A 23,126-nucleotide genomic window follows, 5' to 3' on the forward strand; every position below is an offset into this window, starting at 1 on the left:
ATGAAAATGTATTTTTATTTACACAGTAAAATTAATATTTACAGTGTGGTTGACTATTAAATTATTTAATTAAACCATGTCATACTTGGATATGATAAAAATATTTGGTGAACATACAACATATACAAAAAGACATACTTAGCCTATGTACGTATAATATGAGCAAGGCAATACGTTCTCTTTTATCATCAGGCTTATAAACCTTGTCTTGTATCTTTATGGAATTTGTATTGAGTGTGGAAAATACATGCTTGACTGGTTTCCCAAATGAACAACTGGAATAAATAAAATCAATGCCTAATCATAATTAACCAAACTATGAGTCTCCATCCCATTCTCTAAGCCACTGCTCACACTGTCGTCTCTGCTCATCACTCTCCTCTTTACTGTTCTTTTTCAACCGCTTCTCTTCTTTCTGTCTCACTCGTTCCCTCTCCATCACCTTCACTTGTCTCTGCTCCTCCATCCTTTGATCTAACAGGGCGTCTACGGTGTCTTTCAGGGGTCGTAAAGAGCGCTGTGGGATCCATTTTGGGTCGACCGAGGGCAGGAAGGGGTCCCCTGCGTAAACAAGTAAGGGTTCGGGATCCAGAGGGATATGGAGAAGGTGGGCGTGAAGCATCATGCGGAAGGGGCCGTTGTCGACTCCTGAACTGTAGGTGAAGTCCCCGACGATGGGGTGGCCTATTGCACTGCAGTGGACCCTTAACTGGTGGGTTCGGCCTGGGACACACATATGTATCATTTCTAAAGCACCATTTGTTGGTCCATTACAAGCTTTACCGTATATGTTACCTGTAAAAGGCTGCAACAGCACCTTGGTGACAGGTTCACCATCATACAAGCCATACTCCAATACTGTCAACGCAGTCTGGCATGGTTTGGAATTCTCACAACCTGATAAGAAAAAGAGAAGAGGATGTTTGAAGAAAAGAAGAATTTGTTTCAAACAATTTTACGGTATGAGAGAAAATGTAAGCACAACTAACTGACTATCTCATTTTTGCATCCTCCAAGCATACCATCTGTCCCCTCAATACACATCATATGTGTTTTTCCCTCTGAGGTGTTCTTGCCAATGGAAAAATGAAGTGTTTGTAACTCTTCTTCCACCAATCCACGGACCTACAAACAAACAGATGTATTGGCATCCATTTTACAAATTGTTATGTTAAACTGTGTTTCACTGAACACATACCAGGGCAAGGTAGGCCTTGGTGACAGTCCGCTCCTTGAAACAATGATACGCCTGGCCAGCAGCAGCCTTATTGAGTGCCACACATAGGGCGCCACTTGTCGAGAAATCCAACTGATGACAGAACCTGGTATGGCGAAAGGGAGCAGATAATATTCATTACCACCCATTCATTTGCAATCTGGCACTTTCAGGTTACCAATAATGAGTCTGCTGTAACATTAGCAATAATTCACCTGAATCCATAGTACGTGTTGGGGTCTGCCAGTTGAGGGAAGCGGTGGCGAAGTTGAGCCTGCACCGTGTTTTTTTCATACCACATTTTACTGTCAATGCGGATGTCCCAGTGCTTGTCCACCACGATGTAATCATCACTCTGAAAGAGCACGCTAAGTCTTTCCACGCTGGCCGGCTCCATTAGACGTCACAAAACACACCTTACAAACACATTAGAATAACGATTTATTCATGCCACACCATCGAGAGCTTCTCGGTTCGCATCTCAGTTAAAGAATCCTACTCAAATGAATTAAACACAAACATGAATTGGTAGAAAGTATGATCTAACGCCATTACGTGGTAAACTAACACAGATTATTGATAGCAGATTTAACTCCACGTTCATCCAGGACACATACTGAAGCAAATCATATTTTTCATACATACCAAACTTCAAATCTTCAAGTCATGTTGTTGTGATAGTGGTGACAAAGGTTGTGCTTCCGTTTGTGGCTAACGCTAACCGAGATCAAGTGGTGGGGCGCCATCTACCGTACTGGCGACTAAATGCAACATCATTTTGAAAACTGTCAAAAAAAACAAAACACGTCTGTACAAAGATAATAACACCGTTTTAATTGGCGATGTGGATTCTAATCTCAATTTTATCAATACACGTGGTCATTGTCATATTTATTTTATTATGTTATTAAAAACAAGACTTTAGCTTCAATCTAAATTCTATAATCACCCATGGTGAATATGAAACATTCACTGGTTCCGGTTTCAAGGTTATTGCGTTTATTGAATGTACTTAATCTGTCTGTGTGGTGTCAGTAAATAGTCTACCTTGTCAGGCATCAATTGATTACTACCTCCATAATCCCTCACCTCAAACTCACCTCTGACAGAGGTAAACAGCTCGGATGAAACTTCTGATGTGGCACCGGTCAGCACAAATAATAATATAAAATATAAATAATATAATTACAGTGCACTGTTAATAATATGCTCACCCAGGCTCCTGTTTGTGATCTAATGTCAATATTACAATTTTTAGGAACATATTATTCTGATTCTTCCAGGGGATAATCTCCTCACGCTGTATGACAGTTAACACTCTGGAATTATTTCACAATTGGCACTTCATAATCCAAGCTGCATTTCCACTGCGTGTCTATGTTGCATAAGACCTCAGAGGAAATTAATACAATAACCTGGGCACAGACTCGTGCACGCGATACGAGAGGCAAATCGCAGCACAAATCGTTTTAGTGAGATGGCACTGACAAAGAGGAGATCCTTGCTGATCTTTGTCAAATGCATTTGAACATTTTTCCATGGATTCCTGCTCTTGGAGAGATGCTAACAAGATCTTTCTGCTCATTTTCTGCTGGATTTCACTGACTTCCATCTGGCTCACTTTGACTTGGATTTGAAATCATTTGTCTTTGCAGCTCAAGAAGAAGTCATATTTTATCCATGTTGTCCTAACCAACCAGACGAGCAAACTGGATCTTCTGTGACATTACAAAGCCGAAAAACACCTAAAAACCTGCGTGCCTTTGTCTGCCGTCTTGTTGTGGTAACATGCATAACAAGTCGTTCCTGCAGGCTCGCTGCGAGGAGCCTATCATGACATCAGACTGGGGCCTCCTGCTGCTGCTGGCTCTGCTGCTACTGGCCTTGCTCTATGTGTTCCTTTATCTGCCCGCCGTCGCCCACCGCGCCCTTCTGGAGCAGGCCATCCGCAGTAACAACACCACCGCACTCACATGGCCTGAAAAGGAGGACTGGCTCTCTGACGAGTAGGATTTCATATTTGAACACTCTCCATGCATTCATTACCACTATCTGTTATTTGATCTTTAAATATTCTCTGAGAACTTGAGTGGATGTTTTGTTGTCATTCATTTACTACAAGTAAAAAACAAATAAATAGATTGTTGGTTGTTTTCAATTGCCTTTAATAAAAGATACAGCATACAAGATTTGACACAGATATTGAACAGTGATCGCTCCGCAATTCAATTGACCGCCGCTGTTCAGCTTGCCCTGCTTTAACGAAGATCCATTTGAATCATATTTGTAGTCAACCTTCACCACCTGAATATGACACAGTGTTTTTATTTGTTTTTGTTTTTTCAAACCACCTTTTTACAATGACGTATAAAACCAAAGAGATACTCTCTCTTCTTAAACCATGCAACACCGAACAAGCCAACGTTTACGATTATTCTTGAATTACAACAAGTTGAATGAATTCATTGTTCATCAATATTGACGATATCCTGTCTACCACACGGGTCCAAATTTCTACTGGGGATGAATAAATCACACCTGAATGTATGTTTCCTATTTACAGAACATGTTTAAAAATGTTCTCCATTTTCGCCGAGGTTAGGCACACCGGCAGAATCGAATCATATCGAATATCTTCTTATTTTGATGTCATGCAATGCAGCTCTTACATTGGATATCATTTGATGACGCCGGTGTTCCTAATATTGTGGTCAGTGGCCAACGAGTGTGATAAGTATCAAATCCTACACATGCATTTCTTTCTACACTATACACAGTCCAATTGTATTCTTTAAGTCTTTCAATGGCCCAAAAAAGCTTCACAAAGACCCGAAAAGTTTTTTGCTTTAAAAGCAAAGCGTTGCAAAAAAAAAAAAGTCTACGTGATGAGGTTAGCTCTTTTTGAAATGTGGTTCTCGTAATATGTAATGTGCTACTTCAAAGTTTGTACTTATCTACATTAAATATGTGTCAGCAGAATAATGTGCTCTAATTATGGCAATTAATTACAAAAGGACTTAATATTCCTGTTGAGACAGAAGTTATTGTGCATGTTTCGTTTGTCTCTTTTGGATGCTATTAAATGCTCGTGTTGTTTTGTGCTGCACTCCAGTCCACCGCACCTGATTCTAAGGATTTATGAAATTTATGACATAATAAACATAACCATATAGGCGCAGCAATAGCATCTTTTTCTTTTTTTTTCCACAGATTTTGCTTGCAGTTTGATAAGATCCACTGTTGCTAAGTGACATCATATGAGGCATGAGGAGAATGGCTTCTCTGGAAATTTCACAATCTTTTCAATGCAAGACAAAGGCTAACACTTCTCCGAACATCCCTTTTGTGTTTTAAGAGAGTTGCGTACATAGATGCGGATAAGAGAAGAAGAAAAGCATCAAAGATGCACTTTGGGGGACAAGAGAAGAAGAAAAGCATCAAAGATGCACTTTGGGGGACAAGAGAAGAAGAGACTTTCTTCAAGAAACAGAGTGGAACGAGAAGAGCACCTCTACTCATCCGAGTCCTTCTTGATCTCCAGGTTCCAGTCCCAGGTTGAGTAGATGTTCTTGTCGTCGTCGGTGAAGTGGGACTTGATTTGGTAGAGGCCGCGCGAGACCAAGCCTTGAGGCGTCTCATCGGCAGGGAACGCAAACTCGTGTTCGTTCTCACAAGGACAGTAACTGCCCATCATGTAGGACACCTTGTCCACTGCGGGGACAAAAGAAGTGGACAAAATGGGTCACGTAACAAGTTCCAACCCAATCCCAGATCTCAATTAAAGGCAATGTAAAGTCAATCAGAAACCTATTGACTAATAGTAATAATAATAACAATAATAATAATAATAATATCGATTTTTTATTGGGCAACCTTTTGGCCAAAACTTACATTTGACTCCTTTTCTGAAAGTCACATGATGGTACTTCAAGCCAGCGACAATCTCTTTGTTGACCTGCAAATGCACACAGTCGTCAAAATAACTAAATAAATTGTCATGCTGAAGAATTTCCAATTAACATTTAGTTGAATCATAATAAAAATTCTGGAAATTGCTTTTGTGTTCACTGCGCAATGCTCGATGTTGAGCGCTGTGAATATTTGTGGGGCAAATGCGCAAGGCCCAGCAGGTGTCGATACTGGATAGTTGCACAATATTAGGAACACTCCGACCCGGCTTTCAAGCATCGCTTTCCTCTTACCTTAAAGTGTATTTTCAGCTTGTATTTGACTCCTTCCTTTAAGGTGAACGTCTTCTCCTTCAAGTTGTTAGCATCTCCTGGGCAAAGACATCACATGACCTCAGCTCTCCATCGTGACCTCAAAGTGTTGACCACAAGCATCAACATTCAGATCGCTCTTTTCTTCTGTTCAAAAGCCAAGTTAACTTTATTTCACCGTAAGCTTGAATGGCTCCATGCTAAAGGAGAGGAAGTTTGAAAAGCAATCAGATATGGATTCACTGCTTAATCCTTTTATATCTCAGTTTAAATCGGAGCATTGGTCTTGAGTGCTTCCTAATGGACAGTGAAGCAGGAAGTACGATAGCAAAACGAGGCTAATAAAAACAGCCGGGTTGTGTTGATAACACGCACGCACACACAGGTTAGAGGTTCCTTATTAAAAAGAAATGTCCATGTGACACACTCAGGCATTTAAGTAAAAGCAGACATTATTCTTCCTCTATTTCATGTTAAACCTTCCGAATCGCAGCTCCAATTGTTCTCATTGCAAAGGATTAAATGATTCTACTATGAGATGAATTGTGGCACATTTACTCCACTGCTTCGCCTCCCCTCCCCTCAATTCCCTCGCTCTCCATACATTTCTCTCGTCTCCGGAGGCACAGAGGCGAGAGAAGCTGCTGAGAAAATAGGTCACGCCGTCTAGCTGTTCTCCTCAGACATATTGTACATAACATGCATAAAACGTTGGTGGTCCGACTGAAGGTTTTTTTTTTTTTTTTTTAGCTCACAAGTCAAAGCAAAAATGGCCAGAAGACGCATATCTCGAGGCACCGCTGTCATGTATATTCAATTTCTTACTACATCAATTTTTATATAAAATATATAAAAACCTATTCTGAGGCATGATTAGAAATATATTTCACCGCCACCCTGTTTGTTTGCATGATCTCATATTGAATCATTTCCAGGAGTATCTGAGTCATTTCCAGCAATTCGGCAAACATTACATTAAATATAACACAATGCATTTTTTTTTTAATGTGTCCATTTGTAGAACAGGAAATTGTTGCGCACAAAGTTTTTATATGGAAATGTGTGAATGCAAGCAAATCCTTACACTTGTACAGCACATGAATACATGCATGAATGCAGACCAACACACACACACACACACACACACACCTCACACTAGCTCCCCGTCCCTAGCTGCTGCCTCCGCTTGTGCCCAGGGGGAAATGTCAATAATGCCCACTAAGCAAACATTTAGCTCTCTCGCTCTTTCTCTCTCTCCCTCTTTGGACACACCCAATGCAGACATTCTGCTCGTGAATGCAGCACAACTTGGTGGGATGCCTTGCTCCGGGGCAGCCCGGTGATTTGTGCATTTGTGTTGGCAGCAGAGTGTAGCAGTAGTAAGAATTAAGGAAGCACTTTATGGTGTGTGTGTGTGTGTGTACCTGTCAGATTGATGGTGACTGATCCGGATGGCTCATCAAATAACAGGGTCAGTTTGGTCACCTGGACATTCGGGCCGGAGAAGTCTGCAGAATATGACATTCATAAAGCCAATATTTTCCTTAGGTTATGAAAAAAAAAAAGACACTGTGATGAAATGAATACAACAGATGCTGTACATTGTGTTGGGTTATGTTCTAGTCTGTGTCGATCTTGTGATATCAGATGTCAGCCTGACTGTGCGATATGAGATGCTGCTGAGCAAGCAGTTTTGTGTGCATGTGTGTGTGTGCAATCAGAACTTGATGACTTCAACTGCATCCATGTACAGGAGCCGTTACATTGATTGAATGAGAGCTGCAGTAACATGGCCACTGGGATGAATCACAAACACAAACCTGACATCATTGGTCGGATCCCCAGCAATGTCTGCTTGTATTTCACCAGACTCTCGTCATCTTTGTCCAGTTCCTGAATCTCCTGCAAAGTTTTCTGAGCCGGCGGATTGTAGTTGAGGTTCCGGTCGTCTTCCTCCTCCTCCAATGGCAAATCTCTCTTGTCCATCAAGAATCCTTTCACAAGAGATTAATGGATGGTGTTAAAAAGAAAGATTATTTTTCATTTTTCAGTCACACACAACTAAAATAATCTAAATGCAGACATGCATGGATAATGGGAGTCATGAGTTAAATGAGTTGTTAAACTATGAAGTCACCAGTGAAGGAATTGCATGGATACATTGATCATAAGCGTTGTGGAGACATTTATCTTGATGCTTTCTGTGTGACCTTTTATAAAGTGAACTAATTTAGTTGCTTTGTGTGATCATTTGAGGCAATCAATTCATACCACAGGACTTAGACAACCTGCTGTTTACTCTGCTATCTCAGGTTTAATGAGACGCATCAGCTCGGTATGTTGAGGTAATTGGATGGCAGGAAGTATACAAACACACACACACACACACACGCATGAAAGAATGCACATATTCACTTTGTTATAGATTCAATATATTAGCCTAATGTGTCACACACACACACACACGTGTATCCCTGCACCGCTTGCTTACAGCAGCACCACACCCATTCTGAGCTCAACGTGCGTTACCATAGCAACCCTTTCAACTCCCTTCACGGTGACATCATCGCTTTGCTTCGATGTGACTGAAGGTACACCTCCTCGGCCACATGAATTTTCATTTGACGTGATAAAACATCCATCCGGGCAGCCGTCATTTTATATGTACACCCAATGTCATGCGCGGGGGTCGCCGAGAAGGGGGAGGGGTGGGGCAGACACCTGTCAGTCAAATAGATGAGACATAAAGACCCAAGATGATTGACATTTCTTGGCCGTCGTATCTGGTAACTGACTGAATTCCTGATTTTTCTCGCAAAAGCCATACGCTGATTTGAATTTCATGAGGCTCACCATGTATGTGTTTAATTCCTATTGGGCCCCAAAGAAGAAATCGTATGTACATTTTTTTAAAGTCAATGCGGTTAATGAATGCAACATTGTCTCATAAATGATTTGCCCACCAGCATCCATCCATCCATCCATCCATCCATCCATCCATCCATCCATCCATCCATCCATCCATCCATCCATCCATCCATCCATCCATTCATTTTCAACACCGCTTATCAAACTTTACCTTCCCTTCTGCAAAGATCCACTATCACAATGTTCTGGTCTCCAGGCTGCTGACCTGGCACACTGACTATACCGCTTCTCATTTATTTTTAAAAAGCAGGCTTTTACAGAAATTCCGTCGGCTATGATTTAACATGGATTTATTCAATTATATTGTAATAATTACTCTCATGCCTACAAATGATTACAAAATCAAAATGAAACATTCATATCTGTACAAGTTGGTTAAAGCTATTGTGTTTTGTTCAGGTTTACAATCACAAAAGAAATGCACAGACAAAACTGTTGGATGAATTATTTAGGTTCTTTGGGTACTTGCAGAAAACAAATAATTACAGAAGTCTATCTCTGTTGTCATCAGTGGTGCACTGGAATGACAGCAACACTTTTAACTTGGAACCAAATCAAGTCACGTAAGCCAGAAGGCCTATTTGGTCACATGACAAATTAGGAGACTCGGGTGTTGCTGTGGGCTTCTCTAGTTAAATCAACATGTAAAAATCAACACACTCTTTGGCAGGCAACAGATTGCTTCGGGCGGAGGAAAGTGAGAAATGATGCTCACAATGGAAAGCAAAATCAAACAACACTATTTTCAATGATACATATAAAAAATATCCTTGTTGTTGTGAATGGTATAAATATGCTATACTCGCAAAAAATAATAACAAAAATAATCCTAACAAACATACAATGGAGACTTTGGAATGGAACACGAGCCAATTGGTGATACTTGTTTTCCTCTCAAACCAAATTTCCTAATCCACTGAAAAAATTTTTTTTTTGAATTTAAGTCGTTGTATATCTGTATCCTGATGATTCCATTTTGTGGAATCAAAAAAAAAAAGTGAATTCAACACCATTTTTTTCAGTGTGTGAAGTCATGTCAAATCAACTCTTTTCCAACCAGGCTAAATTGTCTCCATCATTACACATTATATATATTTCTAATCAAAATGTGACCCAAATATGTAAATAAGACAACCCCTGTAAAGTACAAGGATAACACGATACCGTCAAGTACTTGTATTTTATAGGCCTTGCTTTTATTAATGAGATAAATCTCCAGCCAGCGTGGCATCTGCTTGATCCAATTCAGCCATTTAACTCGATTAAAGAAGAAAGCATCAACAGATTACATTCATTCCAGCGAGTGTACATCGCGGCCTTCACTGAAACAACGTGACGACGAGACCACTATCGATCCGCCCAATGCCGGCTGCCCCGTCAGCACTCCAAATGGACCCTGCTTCCGAGCTGAGTGACACGCCAGGCACTCGCGTGTCATAACCGACATACAATAACTCCACCGGCCTCCGTTTATTATGATTACACAAACCTCAAACACACGCGTGCACGTTCAATAGCCTTTTATTATCATGGCGGGCTTGTCGATAGCGTTTACGACCGGGGAGGAAATGCAGCTAGTGCTCACTTGGTATTTAAATTAGTTTTTAGCAGCAATACATAAGACCTGTTTGAGACAAAACTAGCTGCCTGGGGACTCTGTAGTTAAATTTTTGAATGAATGGGTCCCTCAGGGCCTCAGAAGTGAATCTGGTTTTTTGTTTATTATTTATTTACATTATAAACTAAGCTTGCTTTTGGGGTTCTACAGAAATACTGCATGAATGTTGGAAGAGTATGAATGCAAGGATGGATGAGTACATTGCGGAGGTTATACTCTTTAATCCAGCGGTGGGTGATAAAAAGAATGAAAAGAAGGAATAAGAGAAAAAAACGAGGTCAACAAATGATGGAGAATGGGAAATGAAAAAGCGAGTGGGCATTATTATCATGTAAAATGATTGAGGGAGGCAAAGAAGGGTGGGGCTCAGTGTGAGGAAAAAAAACCGAGAGAAAGGATTCGATTTGAATGAACTTCAAGACTGCTTGGCTGTGAAAAATCACAGAAACTATTAGAAGCCTTTTTTCTTTTTTGCTGCATCGTGTTAGTTATAATTGTCGAATGAAATGATCTGTGCGTGGGTCTCAGGAGAGCTGTCTTCAAAAGCATGTCTGAGTTTGGGTTTTTTTTTTTTTAATGCCAACTAATGGCTTTAGTGGCTCCGTGCGGCGGTACAAAGCTTTAAATGCAAACATCAGTATGCAAAGATGCTTCTAATGACTGATGTTTGCATGATCGACTTTGGGGTTTTGATACATTCAATGACGTTGAAATAACGATCACAAGTGGACCAGTAAGAGTTGCGCAATACTTGACGATGTTGCTTTGTGAGCACTTGGTTGTGGGTTCTGTGTGGAATTGGAATTTTCTTTTCCTGGGTACTTTAAAAAAAATAATCATCATAATGGTAGATTAACTGAAGATTCTAATTTGTCTGCAGCTGTGAATTTTATCTTGCTTAGTTTTAATAGACTGACCCTACACTAATTAACAGACTTAACCTACATTAATTAACTGTACTACCGTAAATAAATGAAGCTTATTGAACCTAAGTAAATGAAATTGGACCTGAATTTGATATTCATTGTGAAATAAAGTCAAATAAATTATGTTGACCAATAAAATTGCTTATTGCTTAAAGAAAAGCATTCAATTATGATTGATTTGTTTTTCTTGACCAATTCGCTGCCTCATTTGACTTTGACCTCATTTGAGTCTCTGACTTTGGACAAGAGACAAGTACACCCATGATTGGTCGCCAGTCAATTATAGGACACCCAAAGCATCTACACTCAAGGAACATTCATCTCCAAGTTCTCCATAGCAAAAACTAACACAAGCAGAGCAAGAGAGTATTTCAATTGTGTCACTTCTGCTCATTTTCTCTATATTTAGCGTATTTCATTCACTTCCTCTTTTCTTAGGAGTCTTAAAATGTCTTCATCTGCCATAAACTTCAAAAAGTCCCCGACACACCTGCGTGTGGGGAAACCCCGGAACCTTCCGCCATCTGTCACTGTTGAGCACTACTGCAGAGAGGCCACCAAACACACACATACAAACACACACACACACACACACACACACACACACACACACATCAAATTCAGAAGTTGGTGACATCATTTGTGTGGTGGATACGCTGTGTCATCACATTGGCCCGCACAACAAAAAGAATTATTTGCACATGACAGAATTTCCCTTTGCAACTCCCCATCCATACATTTTAAGACAATTCAATCTTGTGTGAAGTGAAGAAACACAAACGTGGCCGCTATGATGCAGGGAGACAAACACACTCACGGACACACATGATCAATAGCTATTGATTTGCTATCTTTGGCTTGTCTTGGCAGCGTTTGATGTCGGACATAAAAATGTCCACACCCGCCAAGATTGAGACATATGGCGTATGTGTGTGCGCACACAAACACACACTGAGAACACACGTGCACGCCCTTTAACATGTAAATGTTAAATAGCAAATGAAACAATGACGAAGTTGTCGAACACATAATAAATCGACAATCTGTGAAGTTGTACTGTACTAGTTAAAGAGACTACACACACACACGCACACACACATGCACGCACACACACGCACGGCCTCACCTCTATAGCACATAGTTAGCCACAGCAGCTCCAGTACCTGACCCCCAAACTCACAGGCGTCCAATCCCAGCATGCTGCCTCTGTGTGGGGCTACGCTCAACGTGACAACTGGGTAGGGAAGAACCGGGGAAGCAGGGAACCCTCCACAGGTAGCCCTCAAAAAAAGTAGAGCATCCACTAAAGTGAAGAAAAAAAGAACGGGGTCAGGCGTGCATTTTCCTCCTCTGAGTCAAATACAACAAAAGGGAGATTTTGGAGAGGAAAGCAGAAAGAGGGAGGCAGAGGCACGGAGGTTATCCTTGGGTGTGGATGTGACGGGGGGGGGGGCGGTGAGTGGGAGAGAGAGAGAGAGAGAGAGAGAGAGAGAAAGAGAGAGTGAGAGAGCGAGCGAGGAGGAGAGAGGAAGAGGAGGGTGAGGCAGCTTTCCACACTTCTTCCCACTGCTTCTTTCCTCGTCAGTGACAAAAAAAAAAGGAATACAGACAAAAGCAAAAGTGTAAGATGCTTTTTAGTGTGGATGCTGCATGGCTGTCTGCAGTAGTGTGATACTCAGACGCTGGCTATCGATTCGTAGCTGTGCATCCAGCGCTCCCCCCCCCCCTGCACGCCTCCCACCCCCATCGTTCACGGTACCTCTGTCATGAGCCCAGAGACTGCAATGAGCTCATCCTTTAACCCTCCCTCCCCTCACCTCTTTACACCTCATTCCCTCTCACGCACTCGTGCGTTCTTTGACTTCCCTTCTCCATATTTTATTCTCACGCGAGGTGTCCTCTCCCTCTATCTGTCCATTTGTCACCCCGTCATCATCGTTTCTTTCCATCCCACGTCTTCTTTATCTCCCAGTGGGTGACCACACCCTGATGCACCCACAACTCCTGAGTCTTTACTCATCCTCCTATTTTCATCCTCAAAAATGGAGGGGGGGGGGTTACATCTACCACAAGACGATCAAACATTGGTGTCTTGTGCAGTTTTGCTATGTCCCTTTTTAAATGTGCCTTAAATATTCTCATAGAAACCATTTGGACAGTCTACTATGTATATTTATTGCAAGTGAAATGAAGCCAGATGGGCTTTAAGTGTATGTTGCTAAAAAAGAAGATTCAGGGTGATGAATGAATGGGGGGGGGGGTGAGATATCAAATGAAAAAAGTGAAAAGGGCATAAGGAATTAATGAATCATGAAATCTCCAAATTCAAACTCGAGCCCTTCATTGATGCTGTAGTTAATAACGACAAACACATTTTCACAAAGGCCAAACGATACTTAAAAGGAAAGTCAAGTCAAAAAATGTCTTCACAATGTATTCTATGCATCTCCACTAGTCTAAACACGTCCTTTTGATTAATACTAGTCGAATATGAATTAAGCGTCAAAATCCACCCATTTTCTCACCTGCTGTGGACTGAAAATGACATCACAGTGCCTAAGTGAATGTCACGTGACCAATGGTCGAGCCGTGATTGGCCGTTACCTGACCCCCGACAGCAAGTGTCAAACTGCTGAATGCCATTGTAAAGAAACCTTTTGACTTGACCAATCTTATGCTAAGATGTGCGCACGCATACCTCAGACCCAGGCAAAGCTCCAATATGTGACCCAAGCTGCATTCCTCTGTGGATTTCAGGTTTATCACGATGGCGCACCCTATAAAACAACACAAACGACGAAAACCTCGTTAGTGGTCGAAATACAACGGCATTGTGAAGTGCAGAGCAAACATAAAGCTAGCCCTGAATCAAATAACCAAGGCAGATTCCACCAATGAAAACGTCGCTTTAAAAGCACTATGAGCTAAACCAATATCTTAAAATGGTTAACGACAACCAAAATGAATGTGATAGAACGGCCTCACTCTATCAATCGGCCTGCCAGTGGCAGCAGTGAGTCTCTCTCCTGTCTGTTTTAAAGCAAGCCGAGCATAAAGCTATTATATTCCTATTGCTTTATGGAAATATAAATCAAAGGCGGCAGTGGTCCCAAGTGGGGGGGCCCGTCTATAAAAATGTGTGGCTGAACCCCGCAGCCTGCATGGTGTCATAAAGAGTGTCAGTCTAAAGGACTCTCGGGCTTTAACTGTGCATTATCACAATTTTCTTCGTCAAACGGGACAAAACTGTTTAAGTACCAACGCGAGGCAAAACCCGCCCTTGCTTGTATTATAAAAATAAAACGTAAAGAGCTGACGAAAATATCGTATATGTTAACTTAGGCCAAGCAGAATGAACTGTATATATTCACTTTTTTTATTACACTTGGCATTATTAGTCTCATGCTTGACCAGGAGAGAGAAGGATTACAAATTGCAAATTCAGCGTGTTAGCATTAACAAAAATAGCACCAAAAATAAATAGCTGAACTAGACAAAACCGCCTGGAATTTATTATTTATTTAGTGCTCTATTACATAGCACAGGGAAGGAAAAAAGGGGGTTAGGGACAAAAAGAGGGAAAATGTCAGAGGTCAAGTTTTTATTGCTTTCACTTTGACCAATTTGGTGTCACAACAGCAAGAATTTGTTTGATAGTAATCAAAAAATTTTCCATTTTGTTTTCTTCCATTACAATTATCTACATATCTGTTCATAAGCATGAATTTGGTTCTTAAAAAAATGATGTATGACCCTACCCAAGTTTGAAAGTGTAAATATTTTGGCTATTTGTCTCCGTCTAGTGGCGACTCTGATTAGAAACAAAGTGAGACGCGTCATACTTACCACGCCTTGTGAGCATCACGTTGGACGTCAGTTTACCACACAAGCACCGTCATACTCCAGAGCATGAAGCTTCCAAAATGTCTGTTTACATTTGCAAACAGCACACGATAATACAATGTACGGATAATCGTGTATTAATATTTATAGTCATCAACCAAAGTTGCACTGATCTTCAGTAGTTGTGTCAATATCAGTCTCATCCACAGACCACATGAGACTCGTTGCACACTGTGTTATCTGGAAGAAGCAATTAAAGTGCAATGTGGTCATAAAGGGATAGTCTGGAGCTACACCCAGGAAGGTTGTGATGTTTAAAGGCCATGAGAAAAAAAAAAAAAGAAAAAAGAAGCTCCCACAGCTGACTGAATTGATACGCAGAGGGCTGGATTTAGTCTTTATCTGTTTACAAGTGTTGTGCGTGAAACATATCATTCACAATATAGCATTTATTTTATTAATTAATCCAGTTATAAAATAGTACACAGGCTTTATTTTCTACATGGAGACCTATACAACACAAAAACAAAAGAAAGCATAAAAATAAAGACTGTAACAGTGACATTTACTAAAAAGGATAAAAATCCCCAAATATGAATTTTTGTATTCCACCTGGTATCAATAGATAGACGATCGAGTTAGAATCTATGCTTACATTCGTTTTGAGCTTCCCATGTCACACGTTTTTTCCCCAGTAGTAACCACAGTGCAAACATTTTTTTGATGATAAAAATGTATAGCCCATTGTAAAGTAGATTTTTTTTCCCCTCTCCCCAGACAGTAAATGTTGAAAAAAAGAGAAGCAGATAAATAGAGGAAGGAGGGTGTACCTGATTTCTAGCAAAGACAGAAAAGGGCAAATCATCTGCTGCTTCACTTTTTTTTTTAAAAACACTGGACAGGTTGTGGGAAAAGCCATGTCTTCGGTTTTCTGTTCAAACTAAAACAAGAAATAAATAACACAATTCTCTCAGTGCAAAACAACAGAACATTATGAACGTGGAGGAAAAACATGAAATTAACAACTACTTTTTAGTACCGTTTTACCTTCCAATTGCAACATCTAAAATTAATGTAGTGCACAAAAGCATTGGTATAAACTATTCAACACTAATTGGTTTGCATTAACTTCATCATCATCGACAGATTCACCACCTGTCAAGATATGTCGTGATTATGACGATTTTCCGTGAAACAAAATCATCCGTCACGGGTGAAAACAAATGTTGACAATATTGGACCAGAACTAGAAAATGCAAAGGAGGTGTGGGACAGATGACAACAACAAAGCGTGTGTATGGAAGATGTTACTGTATGATTTTCACATAGAGTGGAGGAAAGACAAACTGGGCTCTTTGGTGATGGAGCTCCTTGCCTGGAGATGTGTTTGGTTGTCATGGTAATCCTCCTTGACCATCACATTAGGCACTTGTCATTGTCGGGCTACGGCAAAGTTCCATGGCACGGTTTTTGCATGCGTGTGTGAGTGTGTTTGTGTACACTATGTCTGGGCCAGCTGAAGTTCCTCCAGTCCATGTTTGCCCAGGTGATATCTAGCCAAGTCCTTCCTGGTCACCAGTCCAACCACCTGCAGAGTGGCGACAACAAGTAGTTGAGGGAGAAAAAAAAAGCACAACAACAAAGGACGCATTCAGTGGAGCGCAAACAATAATGCCAGAGGACAGTAAATTCGTCCCTCTTAATTTAGTGGCTGGTGTAAAACTTGATATATTCTTCTGTGTAAAAAAAACCAAAATTAAACTTACCGCCAAGCTGAATAGTAAATTTGAACTGTGGTTAAATCGACAGGATAGTGTTATAGTATCATCCAATAGGTGGCAGTAAAGGATGTTGTTCTTTTGTAACATGCATACCAGCAATCGGAAGTAAGCGGAAATCTTAGGTTTTGTGCCTGAAACTGGAAACAATTATCCATGCTTACCCTGTTCTCATCATCCACCACAACCAGGTGCCTGAGGCCCAGCGCTCTGACCAGCTTGAACACGCGAGGAAGCGACGTTTCCTGCAAACAAATCATCACTGTCAAAAAGACCACGACATTCACTTCTACTAACAAACAGCTGAGCGTTCTTGTGTATTACCTGTGGAACGGTGTAGGGCGTTGGGTTCATGAACTCCGAAAGGTCCAGCATACACTCTCGCTCATCTTGAGAGACGTGGATACTTTGGATAGGGGGGAAGCGCGGGTAGGCGTCTCTGAAGTCCTTCAGCTGGAGCTTCCTCTGGGTCAGCCGGGACCGAGCCAGCTCCACAAACACCTGCGAACGCAGAGCGATGGGGGGGGGGGCGGTTCTAGCGACGGTCGAATGCGTTCTGTTGAATCCTCCCTTCCACTCACCTTGTGCTTGAGGAGAACGATGAGCTGTGAGCGAAGGATGAGTCCGCAGAGCTTTGCTGTCTGAACGGAAGAGAAGAAGTCAAATGAAAGATTGGAAATATTTGGACGATGTGTCACAAGCGACTAACCTCTTCGCCGGATTCACCTTGCAGCACTACCACGGGGAAACCATTGTGATTGGTCGATGTGTTGCTCAGGATGTCAACGATGGTTCCCACCTTTTCTACCTTGTTCAGACAGGTGACGGGAGAACTCATCACTTCCCTGGAAAAAGAATTGACAAAAGTTAGGGGAGATTATTTAGCACTGGTAAACTTGTTATGGTTTTCTCCAGTATAGTAAGAGAATGTTACCGAGCTGTTAGCCAGTGTGAGGTCGCAGGAGCTTCCCAATGCAGGAAGGGAATGCTCTGCAGCTTAATGTGGATGTCATACAAACCCTGATGGAACAAAACGGAATATTCCATTATCTGTGTGATTTTATTTCAAGACTATTTATACAACAGAAGCCAAACAGACTTGAAAACAACACACAAAATAAAGCGAAGTGATGCTGATACCTCCACAAAGTAGTCTCCAACAATCTTGGCCGTCATCAAGACTAGCATGATGGGAAGTCCGTACGTGACGTTTCCCGTGGCCTCCACCATGATGACGGTCAAACTGAGAGTCATTCTCACAATGCCGCCTGCACGCACAACACACGATTATTATTTCACATTGGACACGAGTGTAAATCCGGCGAAGAGCTGCCATCCATTAGAAGTTAAATCGACTCACCTAACTGAGCTGCGGCTCCGATCAAAGCATATTTCCCCGGATCAGCCCAGATCTAAACACACACGTGACTATTAGAATCCAGGCCGTGTATTTGTGCGACTTCTTTCCAGACATACCGATCCGGTGGCCGAGATGGCGGCTAGCGAAATTCCGCACAGTCTTCCCCAGGCGGCTCCGATAAGCAAAGATGGGATAAAGACTCCAGCGGACACGGTGAGGCCGTACGTCCAACAAGCCAGGAAGAAGTAGGTGAGAGTAAACAAGCCCAATGTGAGAGGATTGTAAGATCCTGTAAAGAAGAGACGGGAATAACCAACAGGCTTTTTTTTTTTTTCCTTCTTCTGCTTGTGGCATTACAAATATTTACCCGGCTGGTTATGGAAAAGGCTCCGGACACTTCTCTCTGGAGTGTTGAAGAAGGCTGTTGCCATGGCGTTATATTCCCCATCGGCACAGAACAGCTGCAAAAACAAGAAAAGAAAAATACAGCTTTTCTCTATCTGAGCTTCATTTCGGATTATTATTTGCGACGGAACATTGGATCAAGGACACATACACAGTACAGTGTGTTTACTTCCTCAAAGGGTGGCACGAAATCAGACAGACTAAAAAGGGAAGCTGACGCATACGCAATACTTTTTTTAAAGTCTTTATATGTCCCTCAAATTGCATGTGTGTGGGTGTGTACCTGCAGAGGGTACTCCTCCATGTGCTCAGGGTCGAGAGGCTGACAGTCGTCGGAGAAGTAAATCATGGTGAACGCCACTGTCGCCGTCACGGCAGCCACCAACATGGCCTCCATCACTTGCAGACAAGGTCGATGGACATACCTGACGCGCACGTCACATCATGCTGTGCTTTTAGTAAATGTTCATACTCATCCGTCATCACCGGCAAAATATCGACATGACAAACGTGTTTTTAAAAGCAAAGTAGGTGTATGCTGACTTCTATTTGACATGAGTTTGAATGATTGAATGTAGAAAATATTCAAAGTTCTCTCACACCTCTCAAAGCAATCATACCTGTTTCTACACGGGGACTATTTTTACACTTAAGTCACATGACACCAGATGATGCTTGCGCACATATTTTGTATTATTTCTGCCAGACACAAAAGACATGCGTCATATGACCCTTTGGCGGTGACTAATGCAATAGCGTTCACCCTCGGCCACCCCTCACCTTATCCTGAAGATGGTCAGCCAGTAGTTGAGAACGTTGAACAGAGCTCCTAGAAGTCCACCTGCATTAGGAAAATGAGGTTGTTTTTTTTTTTTAGCAATCAGACTGATGGTTAAGAGGATGCATGCAGAAATATTTTTTTTTTTTACCGATAGCACCCATGGCAATGAACAAGGGAATTTCATAGAGGTAATAGGCCACGCTCTGAAAAACAAAATGTTACAGCTTGAACATTGGTCTTAAAAACAAAAAAAAATGTTTTTGACATTTAGATGCTTACCTCATTCTCAAATCGTCCAAAGTTGATGAGACCGGGGTTGGAAAGGTCACCCGGGTTTTTGTGGTAGATGCTGAGGAAGAAGTTCAGGGTGAAGGTGGAGATCATGGATGCAAAAAACTGCAGATGAAAAGGAAAGTTCAAAAGGGTCAGTTGCTGTTACTAGTAGGAAATCCTGATCTCTGTGACTTACTATCCTCCATGTGAGCATCTGGTTCCAGAAAGAAGCACCTTCTTCAAGGGAGAAAAGCACACCACCTGTTGACCCAAAAGATTTATCTCTGTGATTGTGACATATTGAAATGGTGTCATTTCTTAATAGGCACATGCCTTTGCCTTTGAACCTTCTACCAGGCTCGTTATGGTTTAACTGTGGCTCTACCGGTTCTCACTAAACTCCTTGCGGCTATTTAATATTGCCCAAGTCCATTTTGATGTTGATTTTTACCAACTGGGGCTCCAAAAGCAGCCGAGACTCCAGCGGCAGCTCCGGCAGAAACAAAGTCTCGTTTTTCCGTGTCTCTGCGGAAGTATTCGAAGATCTGCAAACAGGCACCAAAATATTTACACAACGCACTTAAGACAAAAAAAGGATGGGCATGGTGTTACAATAATACACACCCAACACTGACCTTAAAGTCTCTTTTTAAGGAAGTGCTCCGGCCCTGCGACACTCCTGCAGCTACAACTGCACCAGAATGAATCATAGGACCTTCCTAAAAAAATAGTCAGGCATTGCCACATAGCCGACGAAATACAAAAAAAAAAAAAGAAAGAAAATATCTGGTGTTTGTCTCTTTATATAAGGATTTGAAATGTTTCTTACCTTTCCAACAGCGAGTCCACCCACGACTGAGCAAATAACACCACACACTTTCACCACCAGTGTCTGACAAAGAACACACAATATTTAATCGTGCAATTTTTTTTTCTCTATTAAATTGGTTATCCCAAGTATGTCGCTACCTTGAGTCGAACCACTCTAGGAACCTTGACTCCATTCAGGTAACACTTTATTTGAGGGATACCACTTCCTGCTGCAATAGGCTTCATATAGTAGATAGAAAAGGGAATTTGATGAGTGGCGATTATTTTTTTCTCAGATTTTTAATCTTGGTCTTACCTCAAAAAAGGCAACAATGATTGCTCCCAACATGACAAAGGCAGAGTTTAAGACAGCCCAGAGGATGAGAGAGAGCGACAGTCCGCCCACCTCTGTAAACCTCTCAATATCTGAGGTCAACAGTCAAGGAAAGATGTACTCACCTTGAGAAGTGTCTCTCATCATGTTTACCTATCCACTGAGTTTATTGAAATGTATCAAGGATACTTTCTTTGACAACTTGGTATTTGAATCCAGCCAGCTGCTCCACCACAATATCAATGAAACAGGCAATGAGGCCCGTCAGGAAGCCGATCAGGCCGCAGACCACCCAGCGACTGATCTCCAAACAGCGAAAACCCTAAAAAAAAAAAAACGAGGCAGGAAAAGGAATGTAACCTTCATTCACTAGGAATAAGAATCAGTGAATATATTTGATTGTGAATGTGTGCCAAATGGAGACACCAAGCCACTCACCAGGTAACTCATACGCCTCTCCTCCTCCAAAAACAGCTGGTTCTCAATATTATCATAGTCAAGACTCTAAACATACCAAGAAATGCAAATAAAAATTTGAATTGTAATCTTTGTGCACATCAAATTAATCTTACTAAGGATGATTGCAAAGTTTTTCCAAGAGAATTTTACCTCATATTTGAGTGATAGTAGCTTCTCATTATGAGGGATTTCTTTGGGATGACCTCGATGGGACTCCTGCAAGAGGGAGGGAAAAAAAGGCACTCCGTTAGATTAATGAGAGAAGCATGACATTAGTCGAAAATCACATGAATCTATTCTCTTCAGTATCTTCAGGGAAACAATTGTGATGGTCTCAAACCTCAAGACAGTCATGTGACCCTCCGATGCGCTCTTGTACATTGACAATTACAACTTTTCAACCTTGATTGAATTTCTATAAACAAGGCAAATTTTATGCTATTTTGATAGATTTCCTATGTTCCATTCACAGAATAGGAACAACCCCATACTACGTTTTTTTTTTTTATATATTGAATGAACGGATGAATAACATTACGTGACGCCATAAAAAGAGTGGAAGAGACATCAAGCTTAAGGGTGTATCCCAAAGTGACACTTTACCTCATCTGATGTGACCTCTTCTAAATCCACATTGCTGAGTCTTCCTATTTGAAATGCAGAACCTCCTCCAGGCTATGGAACATGAACACAAACAAGAAATACATTTGTCAATGAATGCTTTGTGAATATAAACATCATGACGACTCACCACAATAGCCAATTATGGGGGGGAAAAAATGGAACACAGCCACAACTCGTGCATTTTCTTCTGTACTTGTCCTTTTATTGCTACCTTTAATAACACTGAAATTATGTATTTATAATACTGAAATCAGAATGAGTTGCGTGCGTTTCCACCTTGAGTGAGGACAAAGTGTGACATGAATAGTTCTGGTGGAAGTACGCCTCATTTTCCAGTGTTGCGACGTAAATGGAACAGCTGACTACAATGATGGTAGTAGATGAATAAATGAATTTATTGTCGACAATTAATCAACTCATTTAATGAAAGATTAATTTCAGTAATGCTCTCAACTCCGATTGTACAATTTTTTATTTTTTTATTTTTTTACAATAAAACTTGACAGATTTTAACCGAACAAAATTGCACCAGCCTATATCATGGAAAGCAATAACAAATAGATCCAGTGGTTCTGGCCCCGTAGCCTTGAGTTTGACACTGACAACACCACGTTTTCATTTCATTCACTTGGATAAAAAAAGGAGAAACAAACCGCTCTCAAACAACATGCACCGATATGACAAACATTTGGTTTGCAAATACTATATCTTTGCAAACACTGCGCTCATGCGTGAGTAGTTTTACGATCATTCATTGAGAAAACATGTACTTCTAAGCCCAATCAGCTGTTAGCTTAGCATGCTAGCTTTACAGTACGGACCTCTCTGGAATGTTGACGTTTCTCAGCGCCGTTCAGCAGCGGCGTCGCTTCCCCCGTGGCACCGGACTCATCAGCCCGGCTGGACCACGACACTTTCTTCGTGATGTTAGCCATGACGGCCGCCGGAACCTCCGACAATTACGGTGTTACTTCATAAATGGAAATAAACGAATAAATTGAGCCATCTTTAGCCTCAGTTCTCCCAGACCATGAGTCCCGTGACTCGTGACGCTTTTGTAAGGGTCGCGTGCTGGACCAAAAATATCCGTTATTCGCAATGAATGATGGGTATTGTAGTTTTCAGCTAATATGCCAACACGAGATGATTAATTACTATTATCACTGAGTATGTTGCGAATAACCATAGACATGCCATTTAAAAACACTTTCCTTCTGGATGAAGGAAATTAAATGAAAATAAAACTCATGTTTTGTGAAATTTAGAAATCCTCTTAATGCACTTTTTAATGAGCCATAATGTCATAATAGGCATGTTCCAACTCTTATGAGACTCATCTTAAGCAATTTACAGCAAATCTATTCAATTGGCCACTCAGATTCACACTCATATTCAAACCTATGGACAATTTAACCTTACGTGGATGTTTTTGGAATATGGGTCAAAATGTGTTCTCAGACAATCTATGCAGTAAGGGGAGAGGATTGAGTATTTTGTGAGTATAGCAACAGTACTTTTTGTCTCCTGACTCAACAAGGGAACTTATCTTCT

General features: G+C 41.2%; 3 protein-coding genes across 10 annotated transcripts; all 3 read right to left on the reverse strand.

Annotated features, from left to right (window-relative positions):
- Positions 1 to 25: 25 nt before the first annotated feature.
- On the reverse strand, positions 26 to 1,966 carry rpusd1 (RNA pseudouridine synthase domain containing 1). 4 transcript variants are annotated; one of them, XM_085933090.1, is made up of 6 exons: positions 1,862 to 1,966; positions 1,432 to 1,632; positions 1,199 to 1,322; positions 990 to 1,125; positions 796 to 897; positions 26 to 747 (listed from the first exon to the last, which is right to left on the reverse strand). In XM_085933090.1, exons 2-6 carry the CDS (start codon positions 1,611 to 1,613, stop codon positions 317 to 319), a joined length of 975 nt encoding a protein of 324 aa, XP_085789216.1. In that variant the 5' UTR covers positions 1,614 to 1,632; positions 1,862 to 1,966; the 3' UTR covers positions 26 to 316. The 4 variants fall into 4 exon arrangements, with proteins under 4 accessions (XP_085789216.1, XP_085789218.1, XP_085789217.1 ...); XM_085933092.1 differs by having other exon boundaries at positions 30 to 747; positions 1,023 to 1,125; XM_085933091.1 differs by having other exon boundaries at positions 31 to 723.
- A 1,391-nt stretch (positions 1,967 to 3,357) lies between these two features.
- Positions 3,358 to 15,055, reverse strand: arhgdig (Rho GDP dissociation inhibitor (GDI) gamma). Of its 5 annotated transcripts, XM_085934248.1 has the most exons (9): positions 14,755 to 15,055; positions 13,607 to 13,685; positions 12,035 to 12,211; positions 7,257 to 7,430; positions 6,861 to 6,944; positions 5,419 to 5,495; positions 5,108 to 5,171; positions 4,726 to 4,927; positions 3,358 to 3,520 (listed from the first exon to the last, which is right to left on the reverse strand). In XM_085934248.1, exons 3-8 carry the CDS (start codon positions 12,105 to 12,107, stop codon positions 4,728 to 4,730), a joined length of 672 nt encoding a protein of 223 aa, XP_085790374.1. In that variant the 5' UTR covers positions 12,108 to 12,211; positions 13,607 to 13,685; positions 14,755 to 15,055; the 3' UTR covers positions 3,358 to 3,520; positions 4,726 to 4,727. The 5 variants fall into 5 exon arrangements, with proteins under 5 accessions (XP_085790374.1, XP_085790371.1, XP_085790372.1 ...); XM_085934245.1 differs by having other exon boundaries at positions 3,358 to 4,927; XM_085934246.1 differs by lacking the exon at positions 14,755 to 15,055 and adding an exon at positions 13,894 to 13,932 and having other exon boundaries at positions 3,358 to 4,927.
- A 130-nt stretch (positions 15,056 to 15,185) lies between these two features.
- Positions 15,186 to 22,663, reverse strand: clcn7 (Cl-/H+ antiporter 7). The gene is made up of 25 exons (XM_085934244.1): positions 22,397 to 22,663; positions 21,555 to 21,626; positions 21,102 to 21,167; positions 20,931 to 20,996; positions 20,682 to 20,814; positions 20,475 to 20,584; positions 20,318 to 20,398; positions 20,178 to 20,240; positions 19,984 to 20,067; positions 19,800 to 19,893; positions 19,545 to 19,609; positions 19,355 to 19,471; positions 19,224 to 19,278; positions 19,075 to 19,135; positions 18,578 to 18,719; positions 18,257 to 18,350; positions 18,006 to 18,178; positions 17,890 to 17,941; positions 17,670 to 17,797; positions 17,464 to 17,549; positions 17,239 to 17,374; positions 17,111 to 17,170; positions 16,854 to 17,030; positions 16,694 to 16,774; positions 15,186 to 16,339 (listed from the first exon to the last, which is right to left on the reverse strand). Exons 1-25 carry the CDS (start codon positions 22,508 to 22,510, stop codon positions 16,253 to 16,255), a joined length of 2,397 nt encoding a protein of 798 aa, XP_085790370.1. The 5' UTR covers positions 22,511 to 22,663; the 3' UTR covers positions 15,186 to 16,252.
- Positions 22,664 to 23,126: the final 463 nt, after the last annotated feature.

This window comes from Syngnathus leptorhynchus, chromosome 16 (assembly GCF_054491065.1).
Source record: "Syngnathus leptorhynchus isolate UIUO chromosome 16, UIUO_Slep, whole genome shotgun sequence".
Taxonomy (NCBI): domain Eukaryota; kingdom Metazoa; phylum Chordata; class Actinopteri; order Syngnathiformes; family Syngnathidae; genus Syngnathus; species Syngnathus leptorhynchus.

Coding starts and splice junctions, on each gene's coding strand:
- rpusd1 (XM_085933090.1), bottom strand. CDS start 1,613: ATGGAGCCGGCCAGCGTGGAAAGACTTAGCGTGCTCTTTCAGAGTGAT. Junction 898..989: donor ATGCAAAAATGAGATAGTCA/GTTAGTTGTGCT, acceptor TTTTCTTATCAG/GTTGTGAGAATTCCAAACCA. Junction 748..795: donor GCTGTTGCAGCCTTTTACAG/GTAACATATACG, acceptor ATGGTGCTTTAG/AAATGATACATATGTGTGTC.
- arhgdig (XM_085934248.1), bottom strand. CDS start 12,107: ATGCTGGGATTGGACGCCTGTGAGTTTGGGGGTCAGGTACTGGAGCTG. Junction 5,496..6,860: donor AGTCACCATCAATCTGACAG/GTACACACACAC, acceptor GTCTTTGCCCAG/GAGATGCTAACAACTTGAAG. Junction 5,172..5,418: donor AGCTGAAAATACACTTTAAG/GTAAGAGGAAAG, acceptor GTGCATTTGCAG/GTCAACAAAGAGATTGTCGC.
- clcn7 (XM_085934244.1), bottom strand. CDS start 22,510: ATGGCTAACATCACGAAGAAAGTGTCGTGGTCCAGCCGGGCTGATGAG. Junction 19,136..19,223: donor CATTGCCATGGGTGCTATCG/GTAAAAAAAAAA, acceptor TTCCTAATGCAG/GTGGACTTCTAGGAGCTCTG. Junction 17,171..17,238: donor AAGGTGAATCCGGCGAAGAG/GTTAGTCGCTTG, acceptor TCTTCCGTTCAG/ACAGCAAAGCTCTGCGGACT.